The 17238-nt window shown below is 48.6% G+C and overlaps 1 protein-coding gene across 3 annotated transcripts in view; it reads left to right on the forward strand.

The window, feature by feature from the left end:
- The first annotated feature begins 2727 nt into the window (after window positions 1-2727).
- The window catches only part of DUSP22 (dual specificity phosphatase 22), a 44859-nt gene continuing 30348 nt past the window's right edge, over window positions 2728-17238 (forward strand). Inside the window, exons 1-2 of one of the 3 annotated variants that reach the window (XM_075493934.1) lie at window positions 2728-3050; window positions 9260-9293. In XM_075493934.1, coding sequence (XP_075350049.1) covers window positions 3030-3050; window positions 9260-9293 — 55 coding nt within the window. In that variant the 5' untranslated portion in view covers window positions 2728-3029. Of the gene's footprint in view, window positions 3051-9259; window positions 9294-17238 lie in introns of those variants that run through there. The other 2 variants (XM_075493935.1, XM_075493936.1) reach the window with 2 other exon arrangements.

Genomic DNA, 17238 nt, shown 5'->3' on the forward strand with positions numbered 1-17238 from the left:
AGACCGCACTGATGTTTTTGTGGCCACTGATGACATGCTACACACCCCAAACTCTGTGGAGCCTTGGGGAGGAGAAGGTTCAGGAATGGTTCAAAAGCAAAAGCAGTGTCTCCCTGGTGTTCCCCTGTTCTGCTGTGAGCTGGGGCAGGGCCAGGCATATGGCTAAGTCCAAGAGGCTGGTGGGGGGTGTCATGTGATGAAGCCAAGGTCCTGATCCCAAACGATCCAGGTTGAAGCAGGTGTTGGCTTCCTACAGCCCTGCTGGCACAGTTCCATGGGGGAGACCCAGGTATGCAGAAAGCAGCAGGGGCTGGCTCACACTGAGCTTCCCCTAACATGGGTTGAGGTGTAGCTCAGGAGCGCTCCCAGGGCCACCCAATTCAGGTAGAGCAGCAGTGGCCTAGCCTCAGCAGTCCATGCTGCTTGCTTTCCTCTTACAACCCCAGGATAAGATTACTCAGCAAACCTCTTGCTAGCACCCTGCCTCCTCGCCGGTCACTTGGCACACCACTGTCATGGAAGCTGGCGCTAAACTGCCTGCCAGCTGCAGCCTGCTCGGGAGCCCGTCCTGCCTCCACTGCCCTGGGCTGCGCTCCTCCAGCAGCACTGCTCTCGGGCCTGTTCCCTTCCCCTGAAATGTAAGCATCTGTGGTGATGACATGGCTGTTTCAAGGCAAGACTGTTCCAGCTTCTTAGGCAGCTAAACCGATGGCTTAACTTCTGCGGGCTTTCAAGCATGTCATTGGCTTCTGTGGGAATGGCACCGGTTTTTAAAGACGTGGCAATCCAATGACAAGCCACTGCAGAGGCAGGTGGTCCTGCTCCCTCTCTCCAGGTGTGCTGGTCTGACCCCACAGGGAGCAGGCTGCCACCCCCCAGCTTTCTGTGGGGTTAGTTCTCTGAACGAGTTTGGTGTTGGGTCAGACAAGTGTCAGGGTTGCTTAAGGAAAGGGTCACAGCTGTACTGTTGAGGGTAGCGTGGAGGATGTGTGGCCGCCTCTTTGGCAACAGCCAGCACTTGATCGCAAGTGGAGGTTGTGAAATCATCCCCTTAGAGTGTGCTTGTACTGGCAACCACCGCCTCTACATAACAGTCCCCCATCACTCAACTATCCATCATTTCAGAGTTCATCCATCAATTATTCGCTACCTGCCTTTGCTGCCTGTCGGCTTTACCCTGTTCTTCATCTTTCACCTTTCCACTGCCTACCTTGGATTGCAGATGCCCCTGACCTGCCCAGTCCAACTGAAGTGTGCCCCACAAACGACATATTGACGTGACAGAGCTTCAAGTCACAGGTGACACATGAATACCCATGTATTTATGTTTTATTTTTGTGGGTTTTTTTTCAGTATAGTATTTGTTTATGTAACAACAACTGCTGAGAATAAAGATGCAGTTGTCTACAATAGGATATTTTAAGTATTTCTATAAAATATTATACGTTTCACACTGATGCATGTATAAATGCATAAGAAACCTGAAAGTAGCTACAGAGCTGCATCCCTCTTGTCTTTGTTTTGCATTTGAGCCAAGGATTTCATTTTTTTGGGGGGTGTTATTGGGCTAGTTAATGGGCGAGATCTTGTGTAGCAATATCCTGTCTCTGCATATTTAAACTGTGTGTATCCCTTAAGTCCTTGCCTGCACTCCCTATTATATTAACTCTTTGGAGTAAATTTCCTTCACTAACCACTAGATCACCACACTTCCCAAAACACGTCCCTGTGGCGAGCGGGATATGGCTGCATCACGTCACGTTTAACTGCACGTTACGGAGCAAAAGCATGGGTTTGGAAGGACTGAGCATGGCGTTGAAGCCACACCTGCCAAGACTCTGCAATGAGCATCTTTCCCTGCCTGAGGAGGGGGGTTAGAGCAGATGGCCTCCAGAGGTCCCTCCCCACCTCAGCCAGTCAGATTCTGCGATGTTTGCTTCAAACTATTTGCTTTCTTCTCTCTGTTCCTCTCAGCTGAGGACGTGAATGTCCTTCGGGTACTTGCCAGCCCGCCGTGCCTGCAGCGTGCTTGGGACCAGAGAGCAGCAGGCCAAGGCAGCGTGCTGTGACAGGACGCAGGTCGCTTTGCGAGGGCCTGCTCTCCGTGCAGGCTCCGTCCGGGCCTGCTCTCACGCCTGCGGCCAAGCGCCTCTCCTTGGCCCGACGCCTGGCACCCGCACGCCGGAGAGGAACAGGCTGGCAAGCGGGAGGCTGCGGCGGCAGCTCCGGCGCCCGAGGCCTGGTGCCACCTGCCAGGCAGGCCGCTGCGCCCGCCACGGCCCATCTGAGGTCGAAACAAAACGGGTTTCGGTACCGCAGAGGCAGGCAGGCAGCACCTGCCCGCTCCAGCACCGCGTACCGCAGCCCTGCCCTCCCCGGGCGCACCGGCAGCGGGCGGCTCCTGCCGGGGAGCCGCAGCGCGGCTCTGCGGGGCGGCGCCGGCGGGCGACGATCCCGATCCCCATCCCGATCCCGACCCCGATCCCCATCCCGATCCCGCCGCCGCCGCCGGCGCTTACTCATCCCCTCAGGAATGGGGCGAGGCCGGGCCGCGCCGGGCGCCCGCTGGGTGCCGCCGGCCGCTACAGGTGGGGCAGGTCGGCGGCGCGGGGGGCGCTGGGAGGTGTAGTTCCGGCAGGCAGGCGGCGGCGGGGCAGCGCGGCGGAGCGGACTACAAGCCCCAGGGCGGCCCGCGGCCGGCGCGCCGGGGCTTTAACCGCACGTGGGGGCGGTGGCGGGAGGTAGTTCCTGGTGGCGCGGCCCCGCGGCTCGCCGCTCCTGGGGGCGGCCGAGCGGAAGCCCGCCTCCAGCCGCCCGGCAGCCAGGAGAAAGCCCCGGCCAGGGCGGGGGGAGATGCGCCTCACCCTTCCCAACAACGGCAAGCCGCGGCCATCCTTAATTAACAATTAGCTCGTCCCCAGTCACCCCCGGCAAGCACTGTCCCATGCACGCTGACCCGCCGCCGGCAGCTCGCTAGCCGGCAGCCGACGGCTCGCTCCCGCGGTGCTGGCGTGCGGGTCGCTTAAGCCATGGGGAATGGGATGAACAAGGTAACGCCGCTCGTCGTTGTTCCTGTGCGTGAGTGCATGTGCGCGGGCGAGGCGCAGCGGTGGCCGGGGGTGGCGGTCCCTCCCCGCGGGCTGCCGCGGCGCCCCCTCCTTTGTCTCGCCCCTGGGCGGCGGGCGCCGCCGGGGCAGTCTGCGGGCGCCCGCTTGAGGAACAAAGGCCAGGGCAGGAGAGGCTTCTGGTCCCCCGGGGCGGGGGACCCCCCTTCAGCTTCGGGGGTCCCCCGCCCCGGGGCGAGGGGGGAGGGAAGGAGAGCGTGGCTGCGCCGCTCCCTTGGGGCGCGCCTCCTTCCCAGCCGCAGCGCCGGCGGGGAGGAGGCGGGCGGGCAGGAGGGGGGCCCTGGTTTCGGTGATGCTCGCCTGGGCTTCCCCTCCCCGGGCGAAGCGCGCCCGCGGGGCTGGGGGCGGCCCCGCGCCCCCAACGGCTCCCAACGGTTGCTAACGGCCGCCGTGCCCCCCGGCGCTGTCCTTCAGTCAGCCGCAGCACCGGGCCCTTCCCCGCCGCGGGCCGGGGCCGGCTCCCTCCCCGCCCGTGTCCCCCGCCGGGGCCGCCCTGGGGGGCGGCTTGGGGCAGAGCCGGCGCCCTCCTGACTTGCGGCAGGACCTGGAGCGTTGTGCTGTCAGCCCGGCGGAGCCAGCGAGTGTGGGACCAACTTCTCCATCCCTTGCTCGCCCCTCCCGCAAACAGGATTGCGGGCGCCGGCCCGCGCCCCCTCGGGGGTCTGCCGGCGCCGGGCAGTGCGAGCTGCGAGGGCGCAGGGCCGCCGGCGGATACGGGCTGTCGCTGGAGGGCTGGCTCCGGTGCTGGTGGGACAGGAAAGCGCTTGGCCCCAGTGGAGATGGCAGCGAGGAAGGATGATGGATCTGTTTTGCAAAGGGTGTTGGCTTTTTGGCAGTGGGGGCTTATTGTAAGCGCCAGCTCCCCTGGCATGCCGTGGTGGTTATCAAGGGACAACTGTGATTTTTCTCAGTATCTCCACCTCTGTTTTAAACCCAGGTTTGAAAGTGTGGTGGTAACTAGCCTTTTATATATAGCTTACTATGAGGAACAGAAGTTGAGTCATCTCTTCTGTCTACATCCTGCTTTCAGTACTTTGGGAGTAGCTGTGCTGTGAGCGTGGCCTCCGACAAAGCGGAGGAGAAGAGCTAGAAATAGCTGCTCACAAGTTGTCCAACTCTGACATCCTTGACCCTGGGAGTCACATTGGTGAACGTCCAGAGTGCTTAGCGTGCCACCTGGGAGGTGAAGCCTTTTCATCCTATGGATAGAGACATTGAAATAGAAACTTTAGGCAGGGGAATGATCTGGCTGGTTAGCCCAACTGAGTTAGCGGGTAGGAGGTAGAACCTCCTTTGGTCCTTCTCTCCATTTTTGGTTTCAAAGTCTGGGGATAATGTTGTGATATGTAGCCACTCCTTGGAGGCACCTTCTAGGAGTGGCCAGTTAGGAAGAAACACAGCTGGAGAGACTTCTTTTAGACTTCTGGTATGTTTGTAGTATTTGTCTGGGAATGTTTCAAATTATCAAAACATTTAGAGGGACAGGATATGAGATGCTAAAATTGCAATGGGGGGGGGGGGGGAAGGACAATTCTCAACCCTTTGAAGCTTAGCACTCTGCATTACATCTTGCTATGGTACCACATGGGCAGAAATTGGCAATCTGTGACTCCGGGCAATTTGGTCATTTTCATTCTGTTAAGTGTTGCCCTGACACGTACCAACCAGAGCTTTTGGGACAAGCATAGCACTGCTTTGATTTTTCTCCTCCCTTTTTATGCCTGCATCAAAGAGGATGAAATGTTCAGCAGTTCAGGAGGAGCTGGCTCCTTTAAGGAGGCTGCAGCCACGTTGGGTACTGGCCATCAGGGTTTATTTTTGTAGGGGTCCCGCATGGAGGTCTGGTACTTGCCACCTTCAGAATGTGCCCCTGGATCATCTGTTCCTTTTGATCTTGTGAGTCAGCGAACACCGGAGGGGCAAGGGGAGGCATGAAGTCATCAGTGCCTGTGTTGGGGGGTATTTGCTTGACTCAGTGTAGTCTATCAATACAAATTGCCTTAGTTTCCGACTGAAGTGTGTGTTTTGTGGTAGAGCTATATGCAGACGGTAGGAGAAAATAAGCAGCTTATCCAATGGTGGATTATTTCATTTAGGGAATGTCTTTGTACTGACGCCAGGGGAAGAGGATTAGTGGTGACCTGTAATGGGTATGGTAAGGAAAAGCTCCAGAGATTGCTACAGCTGCTGTGGCTGCTCTTGGATGCTGAGCCTTTCTCAGTGGCATGGTCCCCTCCTATTTTTCTGTCACATGATATTGATGTATTTCGTAGCAAATAGCAATCGCACCTGACTTTATCTGGCCATTAGTGCTGATCAAGAGCTGAAGGCCTGGCATTCTTTTTAGGTGGGGTTTGTCTTTTGTTGCTAGCTTTCTCTGTAAAATTAGCTGTGCTTAGTTTTTTTCCTTAAGCCCACTCAAGCCTCATGACTTTTCCCAAATTAAACTGAAAGAATTGGTTCATAAATACCCTTCTTATTCTGCTCGGCGAAGGAGAATTGGCTAGTGAGTGTGCATTGACTTAGCTACTATTCATTTTCAGGGCTTTACTTTTTCTTTTTTTTTTTTTACATCTTTTAAGTACAGAATGAGTAATGGGGTCCGACTTGGGAAATTGTCTGGGTGGCCTGGCTTGTCTTCACGCTTAATGTCTAACTTTGACTTGTATTCAAAGTTCAAGTTGAAGTCTGTAGTTGAAAATTACAAAGATGTTTTCCAGGAGCTGAAGTCTAGTGGCTGAGATGATGACAAGAGATTGTAGTACTTAGATTTGATTATCTGTGAACAGGATATGCTTAGTGAAGAGTTTTTCCTGGGGTTTAGTTCTTGTTCATCCTGTTACAGTTAACTGCCCGTTATTCATGCAGACTCTCCTGAAGGGGCGAGTTGAGTGTTATCTCTACAGAAAGGGCAGATAAGCCCTGTTCGTTGTAGGAGTTGATTCATAAGAAATGTAAATGAGTGCGGATAGTTACAGCTGATGCAACCAGTTCTATGGAAGCCAGCAAAGCTGCGCCAGTTCACGTCAGCAAGGAATCCCTCTCCCTGGCCTGTGCCGCTCTCCTGTACCGCTGGACAAGGTGGGCTCGTCTGCTCCCTCTGCAGCGCCTGGCCATCTCCGCAGAAAGCCCCACAAACTTCTCTGGAGCACCCATCAGTACTAGCACATCTAGAGGCAGCGTTGGGCAAGGAGTTAGATGCTTTGTTATAAGCATGGGTCTATATAGGAAACAGTGGCAAAGTAGCCCTTTGAGCCATTTTCCAGAGAGGTGTATTTTCAGAGAGGACTGATGAGAAGCATTAGCAACTGGAGCAGCTATCGTCCACTGCCGGGTTCTGCTTTTGTGCAAGGTGGAGAACGTGAGCTGTTCTCATGCGAGGTACGAATGAAGACAGGCGTTGGTGTCCTTGTCGCCTGGTTGTGCATTCTTACATCTGTTATTTAGTCCGTGGTCATTTTCTCAATGTTTCGGATGATATAAAGAGGCTACTGTTTTTATTCATAAAGCAGTGGTTGAAAAGTTCACAAAAACAACCACCTTATTTTTCTTCCCTTCTGACTCCCACCCCTTCTCTCTCACACGCCCCTAGCAGCCATCGGCCTTCATTTTGCGCAGCCTGGAGTTGCAGTTACTGAAGGCAGTGTGAGATGACACAGCTGAAAGTTCCCAGCCGTAGTCTAGTGCTGAAGTATTAGTCAGCACGGCATGAAGATTCACTTCTTTCCAGGTAGCTTTCACCCATAGTAATGTTTCTTGCTTCTAGAATGACTAGGACAACAGGGGTAACATCTGTCCTTGGCTGCACGGTGTCCTAATTTCCTATCTAGCATACAATGTTGCTTCATGATGCACAAATGCAAACTTCTGAATTTTTCCTCCTTTGCCAACAACAATCTAAGAAGCCTTATTTTTGCAACCCCCCAGTGTTTCTTGGTATCTTTAATTTATAATGTCTAACCTTAATGACTCTGACTGGAATTTAAGCTTTTATCCTCTCTTGAGAGCACATATTTGATGCAGAAATAATGTCCTGGAGTCTAAAATGCTATAGTCTACAGTAGCGGTGGTGTGATTTGAGATTTGTGCTGCAGATAGGAAATATCCGACAGCTATTTGAAAATATCAGAAAGGCTTTTTTCATTTTTTAAGTTTTTAAGCTTAAGTTGAAGGAGCTGGCTGGGGTGATCTGGTTGGTGAAATTCATTCATAACTTGACTCTCTCTTGCTTTAGAGCACGTTATTTATTTGCAGAATTATGCCCTTAGCAATGGCCCTTGGGTATTCTGCTCTCTGGAGCAGCTACCAGCTTCTGATTCCTAGCCTGGGATGGTGGCCTTTGAGCTGCACTTCTAGCAGAGTCATCAAGTGTGCTTAAAATAATGACCCAGTCCATGAAACCACGGGTCTTGCACATGCAGGAGAATGTTGTAAGGGTTCTTTTCCTTACTTGATACCCTGGCATTGGAAACTGCCCTGTTGATTTTTGCTGTCTTCGTAGGAATGTCGAATTTGTACAAATGAAGAGGGAAGGAAAGAGGAGAAAGCTGTCTGAACTGATTTGTGCAAAACTTACAGGTGCCTGTTTGCGCCAGACTAAAGAACCATTTTCTTGTCTAGCTGGTGTTGTCAAGCAGCCCTTCATTTGTAAGCAGTTTAGGGTACAGCAGGGGTCCCAGAGAAGTGATCTTTCAGTATCGGTGGCAGAATTGAGCCCCGTGGTTAGAGCTTGTATGACACAACAGGGAGAGAGAGATCACCCAGCAAAGCTGAGAGGGAGGAATGTTTGCACAACCCAAAGCTGCAGGGAGTGTGAGAAGTGCTGCAGCCTTTCTGTTTTCTGCAAGGCTAGATAAATAACAGTGAACATGACGTTTTTATCGGATGAAAGCCCTGGAGTTAAGGCAGATCAGAAGCTATTTTGCAGGCCCTTTTGCTGGCCTGCTAACCTTTACGTGGTAAGCTGGGTCGCCTTTCAGCGGGAAGGCTGCAGTGAGACGGAGGCTGGGGCGATAATCCCCGATGAAAAGTCCTTCATGACTTTCGGAACTTCGCGGCTGCTGGACTGAGCAAAATGGGTGGAGTTTTCCCTTTAAATAGCTGCGCCCGAGAGACTGTTGCTGCTGTTGTGGTGACACTTGGGTGTTGCTAAGGCTTTAGGAAGTCAGTGCTGACATATCTGTATTGGTGGAATGCTCTGCATGCACTGAAGAAAAATGGATCATACAGTTTCACCACCACAGTTCTGGTCTCTTCAAAGGATGTGGGTGTGGGTCAGGGAGTTCAGGTGACAGAGAACAAAATTCTTGGCCAGAAAATGTGTGTTCAGTGTGCCTGGGCCTTGTTCATGTCCTTACTGCTGTTCTCAGGTTGGGAGGGTTATGAGAGGGTGGGAGGGGTAGCTCTGCAGTGTCACCCGCCTCTGAGTGTGCCTGCGCTTGTCCTCAGACTGCACAGGCTGGTCCTCGGGCTGACCTTGAAACTCCCCAGTTAAAGAAAGTCCTGTAACTGAGACCTGTGCAGGCTTCTGGGAGCGCTGGGGTGAGTGGGTAGGTCTGGGAGAGAAGCATGCAAGTCGAGGACTTTCATCGGTTCTCTATCTATGTGAACACACAACTCATTGTTTGCAGCGATTTCCTCTGTTGAAGAGTCCCACAGTGCTGCAGCCCCGACTTGCACGGCTTTGCACTTCAAAAGACATGAAGGATGTCGTTTTGCCGTGCTTTGTCCAGCTTGCTTAGCAACTTCAGGCAAATCACCTTTTCTGTATGAAGTTTCATCATTAGTTAAATGAGGGTAACCCTTATCCTGCTGCGGGGGGGCAGGGGGAGGGGCGCGTTGCGAGGCCCACTTCGTATTTGTAAACCACTTTTGCTACCCGTGGAGAGCCTCCATTATGTGAGAGTCCGCATGATTAACAACCCCCGGCTGTCAACGGACGCTGTCGCAGCACGGCATACCTAGAGCGATGCGTTTGAGAAGGTTGCAGAGAGGCACAAAATGTCAGCGCTTCTGAGATTGCATTTGACAATAGTCTGCTAAAGTAGTATGTTCCATCCTGTATGCAAATTGAACTTTGTCAAACTGTCTTACCACAAGATATCTATATTTGATACTATATTTCTTTCTCGCAGATTCTGCCTGGCTTGTTCATTGGCAACTTTAAAGGTAAGATTAGTTTTATCATTATCTCTAGGATTACTTAGCAGGGGTCTTAAGGTGGTTGTTTCGCAGGCCTACGGAGTTCTCTGACATCTCTGCAGCTTCTTTAACCCCATCTTGCTTCATTTCTGGATTCACCTGGTAGCACTTAAAGAAGAACTTGTTTGCTCTTTCATCCGTGTGCTGTGCTGCAAGTACTTTAAGAAAAGAAAAATGAACACCGTCTCCTCGGAGCATGCTTCAGCTGGAATTCCTGAACATTGGCCTGCCTTAAACGATTCCTGTGCTTGGCAGGCAAGCCTGTGAGCTGGGCAGATTCTTTGTAAGGCTTATTTCAAGCCCTCCTTATAAGTAAAGGCTTAGTATGCCTCCCGCTCATTGCTTTTATTATTTTGGTTATTTATAACAACTGCTAAAGAGTTCTGTTATCACTGCTTGCGAGACTGATAGGTCTGCAGATTGGTCTGACCTCGCGCTGTCCGTGTCGTGGATGTAAGATTATCTGGATTTTTTTCCTTTTTGCGTGAGGCTTATTTTTTGTGTACAGAAAGACAGAACCATATTTAGAAAACACAGGAAACTTTATGTAGACATCCAAATAAATGACCTGTTCTTAAAGCACTCTTAGCATCAGTTCCAGCTGACTGTCCCTACTCAGAAGTAAAGTGATTTTGCCTGTACAGTCGTTTTGATACATGTAGACCCTGTATTTCCTATGCTTGGGTACAACAGCAAAGTAGGACTCATAGGGGCTACTGTGGTAGCCTGTCCTTCCTGGTCTGTCTGATATCACAGCTGGTCTGTTAAGGTTAGACAACATCTTCACTGGATTTAGATGGTGCTGCACCTCCTCTCTGCCTCATGCCCACCCTTCCTCCCCCCCGTCCCAAAACCTGTGAGTTCAGTGGGTTTTGCCCAACCTACCTGCTCCTGGACCTGCTGACCCCTATTGCTGGTCCAGTGCTTGCTGCCCCTTGGGAAGTGGGGCCGATCACCTTGAGAGGCAGCCTGGAGGTACATGTGAAGTTAAAAGCTGCCTTTTGCCACACTGGGATGCAAACACCGGTACAACGGCTAGCGTGTGAGAGGGAGTTAATCATACCATGGTAAGGAAAATGAGAGGATGGAGGTGAGTTTATACTGGTGGAAGTAGGTAATGAAAGTATAAAAAAGAAAGCAAGCAGGAAAAAAGGAAAATAAGGGGAAGAGGATAGTTTTGAAAACGCTTTGGATGGACCACTGCATGTGTCAGTGATAAAACAAGCTACCTTGGTCACAACCATGTTGCTTCCTCTTTTTGGTTGGTTGTTTTGTGGTTTTTTTTTTTTTTTCTTTCCTGTCAAGTAATTTAGGAGAGGGGTGGGATGGGAGGATGTTAGATAGTGGAGTCCTTTAGGTTTCAAGCTGTCTGGCAGAGTGGGCAGAATGGGCCCAGGGTATGTGGCTCTCAGTCTGCCCCACTTGCTGTGGCAGCCCTGCTGGTAAGCTCTTGACAGTCCGCCCAGGAGAGTGAAACTTAGCTGGAGCATCTGTTTCTTGCTGTTTTCAGCTGATGAACAGTTTGACCAGCTGAGGGGAGTTGGCCAAGGTTGCAGAGTGAGTCAGCATCTCTGCCGATGCCAGGGCCTGCGACCCTCTCGCCCCTGCTGCTCTGGCCACTCAGCTGTGCGCCTTGCAAATGGTCCTTAAATGGCATGTCGCTTCTACGCATGGAGTAGAGGTGTGCACGTGAAGGGGGTGTGAGTGGGCAGTGCTTCTGGGAGCCTAGCTGAAACAAAGCAGAGGCTGAAATGCTTCAGCTGCCTCCGTAAAAGAGAGTAAGGATGGGTTGGCTTTAATCTCAGTGTTTGTGTTATGGAGTCTGTTTTTTAAATTGATCAAAAACACAAACAAAATGTTGATTTATTTCTTGCTGTGACCTTTGCTCACATTGCATTTAATCATTATGTTCTACCATGAGTATCTGTTTTTATAATCTCAAATTAGCTACTGTACCTGGAGAGGAAGAGAGAAGATTGGTGTTACAGTACTTCACTAATACAAAAGCAGACTTTTATAATTCTATCTTTTTCTACATCTCCTGCCTCTCAGTGCCCCCCCAGCCTCACTGCTTAAGAGCAATTGCAAGGAGCTCTCTGTGCAGTGAAGTCATCCCATTTAGGAACAGGCTGTTGGTTAATCACCAGTGTATTTTTCTGGAGGAGTTTGATTACCATGTTCCTGGGGCATGTTCTGATTTGTGGCACTTTTTCAAAAAGTGACTAATGAATTTTGAGACTGCCATAAAGGGGATCATTGACTGAGAAATACGCAGTAGCATATACAGTTGGCATTGGTTCGAGTACCCTGATTTGGGCAGCTGAAATGTCTAGATACTTTTAAAGACATGGGTTTACAAAATTATTTCCGGTAATGCACTTTGCAGCAGTCTCCTAGTTCTTCAGCTTGAGACAGATAGCTTAAATTGAATAAAGTTGCATCTTGTCAGTAAGAGGAGTAACACTGAATCCCTGGTGTTGTGCATCTTGCCCAGACACAGCGCTGAGGCATCGTGGCACCCTCTGGGTCTCTGTGCAGGGGGTAGAGAGGAGGGAGCTTCTCCAGAAGGTGAGTCGAGGATCTCTCTGAATCGCTCTGATCTGCCCTCTGGAGAATAGCCTCCCCTCTCTCCAGTGACTCTTTGGGGAGCCTGGGCAGGCAGGGTTTCTGTAGCCATGTAGAAATACCATTCTATGCACACTCCTGTCTCCCTGCTGCATGAGAGACCTCTGGGGACACTGACAGACTGGGAAGAGGCACGGTTGTTCCAGATGGGTGCCTTCCTGCTGAGTGAAAGCAGGATGTTAAAGATGTTAAACACTGTAATCCTGGAGGGCCGTTGTCTGGAGAAGGCATTCAGCAATTGTTCCGTTTGGGGAATTATTATTCAATATTCAGCAATATTTCTACTTTATGTATAGGGTTTCTTACTGTCTTTCTAGGCCTAATCAACTTAAAGAATTCATGACAGAGGAAGTGCAAAATCCTCCGCATTTGACTGGGAGATAAACTGAGGTCCAAGAAAAACTTGTGAAACAAATCTGTGGCAGAAATGGGAGTCGAGCTTGCTGCTTCTGGTTTGTCTGCTGCCGCTGCACAAACTTTTAGGCACATAGAATGAGAGGGGCTTTTGTAACCATGTTAGGGTCTTTAGAGTAGAAAGTTAAGTGTAGTCCTGATTATGAAAAGCACTGAAGTACATGCTGAAATCCCCCTAAGTCCACAGGACTTGAATATGTCTCTGGAAAACTTTCCTGAAAAAGCACAGATCTCAGCATGTCCTTAAGTGCTTGTTATCTTCTAAGATCTATAAGCATGATTCTGCTCATCAATAGCATATTAAAATTGTGGTATGTTCCTGAGAGAGTGTATTTGAGATTGCACAGCTAGAGGGCAGAAAAATTCAAGAACAACCACAGATGTCCATACAAAATACCAAGAGTGACTTTGGTCTGAAAGCCCAGAAGGAAACAGAGCTCTCGGGCTTCTTCAGTGAAAGTTAAGGAGGAGTTATTTCTTTGCAAATGGGAGGGGGGGGCTAAGAGAAAAATGAGGGAAGAGAAAGAGGAAGTTAATTCTTCTTCCCGCCTCTAGTTTGGGGGAAATTTTGGGTTGTTCCAGTTGTACCTTACAGATGAAATTCAATTCTCTCAAAAGACAAAGAATTTTATTGTGGGATTGCATGCCCATGTGTCTTCTGCACTGGAAACCTGATGTCCCTTGAAAGGCACTGGTGCTCATGATGAAAATAGGTGCTTTGTTCCTTAAGAGACTGATATGACAGGGCTTTTTAGCCTGTTTCTCTGCACAAACAGAAAAAATACCATTTCTTCTGATAGGAGGTTCTAAATGGATGCTTGTTTGGTTCCAAACAGAAAGGTGTAGCAGTAGTGAGCACCAGACTCTCAAGAGTGTTTCTACCTTGAATTTTAAAGAGCTTATGTCCTTCCTTGCTTGTAATCATATTTGGAAGATTCAAGTTTTTCCAATGGAATATTTGGGGGCTTTTTGATTTGAAGGGGAAAACCACAATATGTGGTTTAATTCCCCCCAAAGAGTCCAGCGTTGCAGTGGATGAGCTGGAGAGTCTTGGGAAAGTTTCTGCCCTTCCTGTTACTAAGTGTATAAAAAAGCAGTGCCCACCAAGTGGTTCAGCTGTATTTCTAGATTCAATTAATTCCTGTTATCAGCTGCTTAATTTTTTGGGGGAAAAGTTCCCTTTTTTAAGGCTTTATTTCAGGTACTGAAAACAGGAGAGTGTTAAGATACCATTCCCTTTTTCAGGTTCATCTTTTGAAGGAAGACATTTTATAGGTACTCGCATTAAACAGAGTACTGGATCCTTTTCTCCACCTTTCTCGCTCCCCGAAAGGGTCCTTCTGAGAGGCTGGGACAAAATATGTATTAGAACATAGTGTGAAGTGGGGACAGGAGATGTGGAGTTTTTGTTCGTGTGCTTAGTTTCTCTGTGTGTGTGTGTGTGTGTGTGTGTCTGTTAAGTGTGGATCACTGGGCTCTGGAACAAAGCTCTCCTGATGGGAAGCCATTCTCAGTAATAGCTCTTAGTGCTCTGAACCACTGGTGAGGAGGTTCTCCTTTAGGTGTCTATCTCTAGTTCTCTCCAAAGCAGAAAATAAAGTGTAGACAAAAAGTTGCTTTATTTAAAAAAAGAAATCTGGTGATGATGAAACTGTAGTCTCTATACATCTGCAGGTTGAGACTTAACACTGTTGTCTGTACTGGGCTGACTTGCCTTCTCTAAGCACTTACCTTGTTTTTGTACACATAACCTAAAATTTTATACTGGAAACTTAATATTTACTATCTTACTGTGTTATAGGAGCATGTCTGTCTTTTCAGACTAACAAAGTCAGAAATGTGGGCTTTGGAAGAGGAGGAAGGGAGGCTGTCTTTAGTTTGGGATAGCTGGCTAATGGGAAAAAGGTGACAAAATGAAAATAAACTAATCTCACTTATTTTGTGGAGACATTTAATCTTCTAAATTCACAAGTGAGTTGCAGTTAAATGTTGCAGAGCAGGTCTATATCACTGTAATGCTTTTTTTTCCTGTTCCTGGCAGGATGCTTTTGTATTTTGTTGTTAGCAGTAGAGGTGGAAAAGACTCTACAGCTGTTTCTTCCCATCTAACTCTACAAAGGGAGAAATCTTTATTCCTCACCTTGCATCTCTCTGGAGGTACTAAAATACTAAAGTAAGAGAGAACGGTTGTATGTACACTTGAGACTTCATCACCCTAGTATTGGAGTCCTTCAGTCATTGATGTGTCTTAATCGGAGTGGTTGGAGTAGTATTGTTTCCCTTTTGCATATGGGGTATGGAAGCACAATATGCTAAGTGATTTGCTCCCCAGCCACACAGTAAGGCTTCCCAGAGCTGCAGGGAAACGAATTCTGACACCCCCCCGGTCCCATTTTCATGACTTTGTCATTAATGACTTTGCCATTTTGATGACTTTTGCAATTAAGTGTTTGCAGCTCTCTGCATATGAGTAGATGTTAAGCTAGGAGTCATAGAATGAAATTGAGGGAAAAGAAGCTAAATATGGGCATGGGAGGGAGAGAGGAAGACTTCCCCAGTGTGAATTGTGTCCTTTTGTGTGAGGAGAGAGTTTTCCAAAGGCTTTACTCAAAAGTCCACATCAGCTGAGAAGCATTTCGCTGTATGAAACAGAATATTAGGTAACCTACTGTGAAGAATAATATCACATTTGAGGGACCCTTTAGGGATGCACAAGATGGACTCTGATAGGTTTCTTTCATCTTTAAATTTGGAAATGGGGTGTTTCACACTGTGATTTCAAAATATGAGCCTGCATGTGGTTGTACAGCACTGTGCTACAGTAAAGAAGTTAAAATTGCTGTGGTAATGGTGATTCTTCTGGCTTTTGGTCATTGACCTAACCCCTTAATTTTTTTTGTAATTTATGCTATGAGATGTGAGTGACAGGATATGTCATTTGTACTGCTGTTTAAATAGCTTTGTCTGTAGCATCTGTAGGGACTTATGGCAGGTGCCAGGGGAACCAGGGGAATTTCCCTTTTGTAAACTGTTTAAAAGTTTAGATCCAGATAATACATTCATTGGCTGGGAAGCTTTTTCTCCTCTACTTTTGTGATCTGAATGGTTGTTTCCTAAATATATTGAGGACTTGCAGGTTACCCTGTGTCCTGCTTTCAGCTGGGATAGAGTTAATTTTCTTCCTACTAGCTGGTATAGTGCTGCATTTTGGATTTAGGATGAGAATACTGTTGATAACACAGGGATGTTTTAGTTGTTGCTGAGCAGTGCTTACACAGTCAAGGCCGTTTCTGCTCCTCACCCCACCCCACCAGCAAGGAGGCTGGGGGTGCACAAGGGGTTGGGAGGGGACACAGCCGGGACAGCTGACCCCAACTGACCACAGGGATATCCCATACCATAGGACGTCATGCTCAGCATATAAAGCTGGGGAAGAAGGAGGAAGGGGGGACACACACATTCGGAGTGATGGCGTTTGTCTTCCCAAGTAACCCTTACGTGAGATGGAGCCCTGCTTTCCTGGAGATGGCTGGACACCTGCCTGCCCATGGGAAGGAGTGAATGAATTCCTTGCTTTGCTTTGCTTGTGTGCGTGGCTTTTGCTTTCCCTATTAAACTGTCTTTATCTCAATGCATGAGTTTTCTCACTTTTACTCCTCCGATTCTCTCCCCCATCCCAGCGGGGGGAGTGAGCGAGCGGCTGTGCGGGGCTTAGTTGCTGGCTGGGGTTAAAGCATGACACCCTGAGGTGTAGGTCTGGGATAGCCATTTCCAGCTTATTTCTAGGAATATCTGAAATCTCACTGTCTTACTGTATAGTTTTGATTTGTTGAAATTCCTTTAGCCTAAGCCCTTGGTTCACTGAAGAACTAAAATATTTCAGTCCTTTTGAGTTGTACTGTGTCCATTAGGCCTTTCAGACTGCTTCAAAGCAGTCAACATTTAATTTGGATCGTATCTCCTTTTAAAGCTGTTTGCCTTGTGTGGCAAGCTATTTCTTACCATGTGGGTCATACTGATAATTAGAGATTGGGGTCTCATTGTGCTGGGTATGCATTAACACTGTGAGTTCCAGCCAGTGGGCTCTGAAATCTGCCCTTAGCCTTTGGAGAACAGAAAGCAGTGATTTTTAGGGACACTTAGGCTGCCTTCTGGGCTTCCAAACCCTTGCCTGCTTCGGTGTTCTCTGAGGAATCAAGACTGTCCTATAAACTGCTAAAAAATCTGAAGGTCAGGTGGGTTAGAAGACCTCTCCTGGCAAACACTAGCATTTCTTATTTGAAATGCTCACTCTGAGATTTTTAGGAAATTTTATTTGTTCCGTGAAGCTAGACCTTAATTCTGTTTCAGACGGAATTTGTGTTAATTCTCTCCTGAAGGATTAGGCATCTGTGTTGATCGTGCAGGCTTGACCAGTAGTAAGTGAAATCAATGCAGTTTTGACTCTTCTTTCGCTTTTAGTAGCCTTAGAGAAGCTTTTATAATTGGATTAGGTTTAAATTTAATTGCCTGTTATTGTGCTCACGTGGATCTTGTCTATGGGGCAGTATAATTAAATGTCCAATTCCTCTTTGTGATGTAGAAAAGGCATTGAAACTTTATAGTAGAGTGGAATAAGATGAAGCAAGAGATGCTAATTGAACTCTTGCACGTACATAAAGAATGTACAGGTGATGCTATTGTTATTTTTGTACCTAGAGAGAGCCGGTTTGAAACCTTTGTGGTCAGTGCTCTTTTTTTGTGTGCAGCCAGGCTAACGTGAACAGATTGTATGGGCAGATTTGGAAGGCAGGTGTTCACATCACAAAACCGCTGCTGTAATTGCCATGGTGTGCTGTGCCATTCTCAAGCGAAAAGGTCAAAAGTAAATGGA

The sequence above is a fragment of the Mycteria americana genome, chromosome 2, assembly GCF_035582795.1.
Source record: "Mycteria americana isolate JAX WOST 10 ecotype Jacksonville Zoo and Gardens chromosome 2, USCA_MyAme_1.0, whole genome shotgun sequence".
Taxonomy (NCBI): domain Eukaryota; kingdom Metazoa; phylum Chordata; class Aves; order Ciconiiformes; family Ciconiidae; genus Mycteria; species Mycteria americana.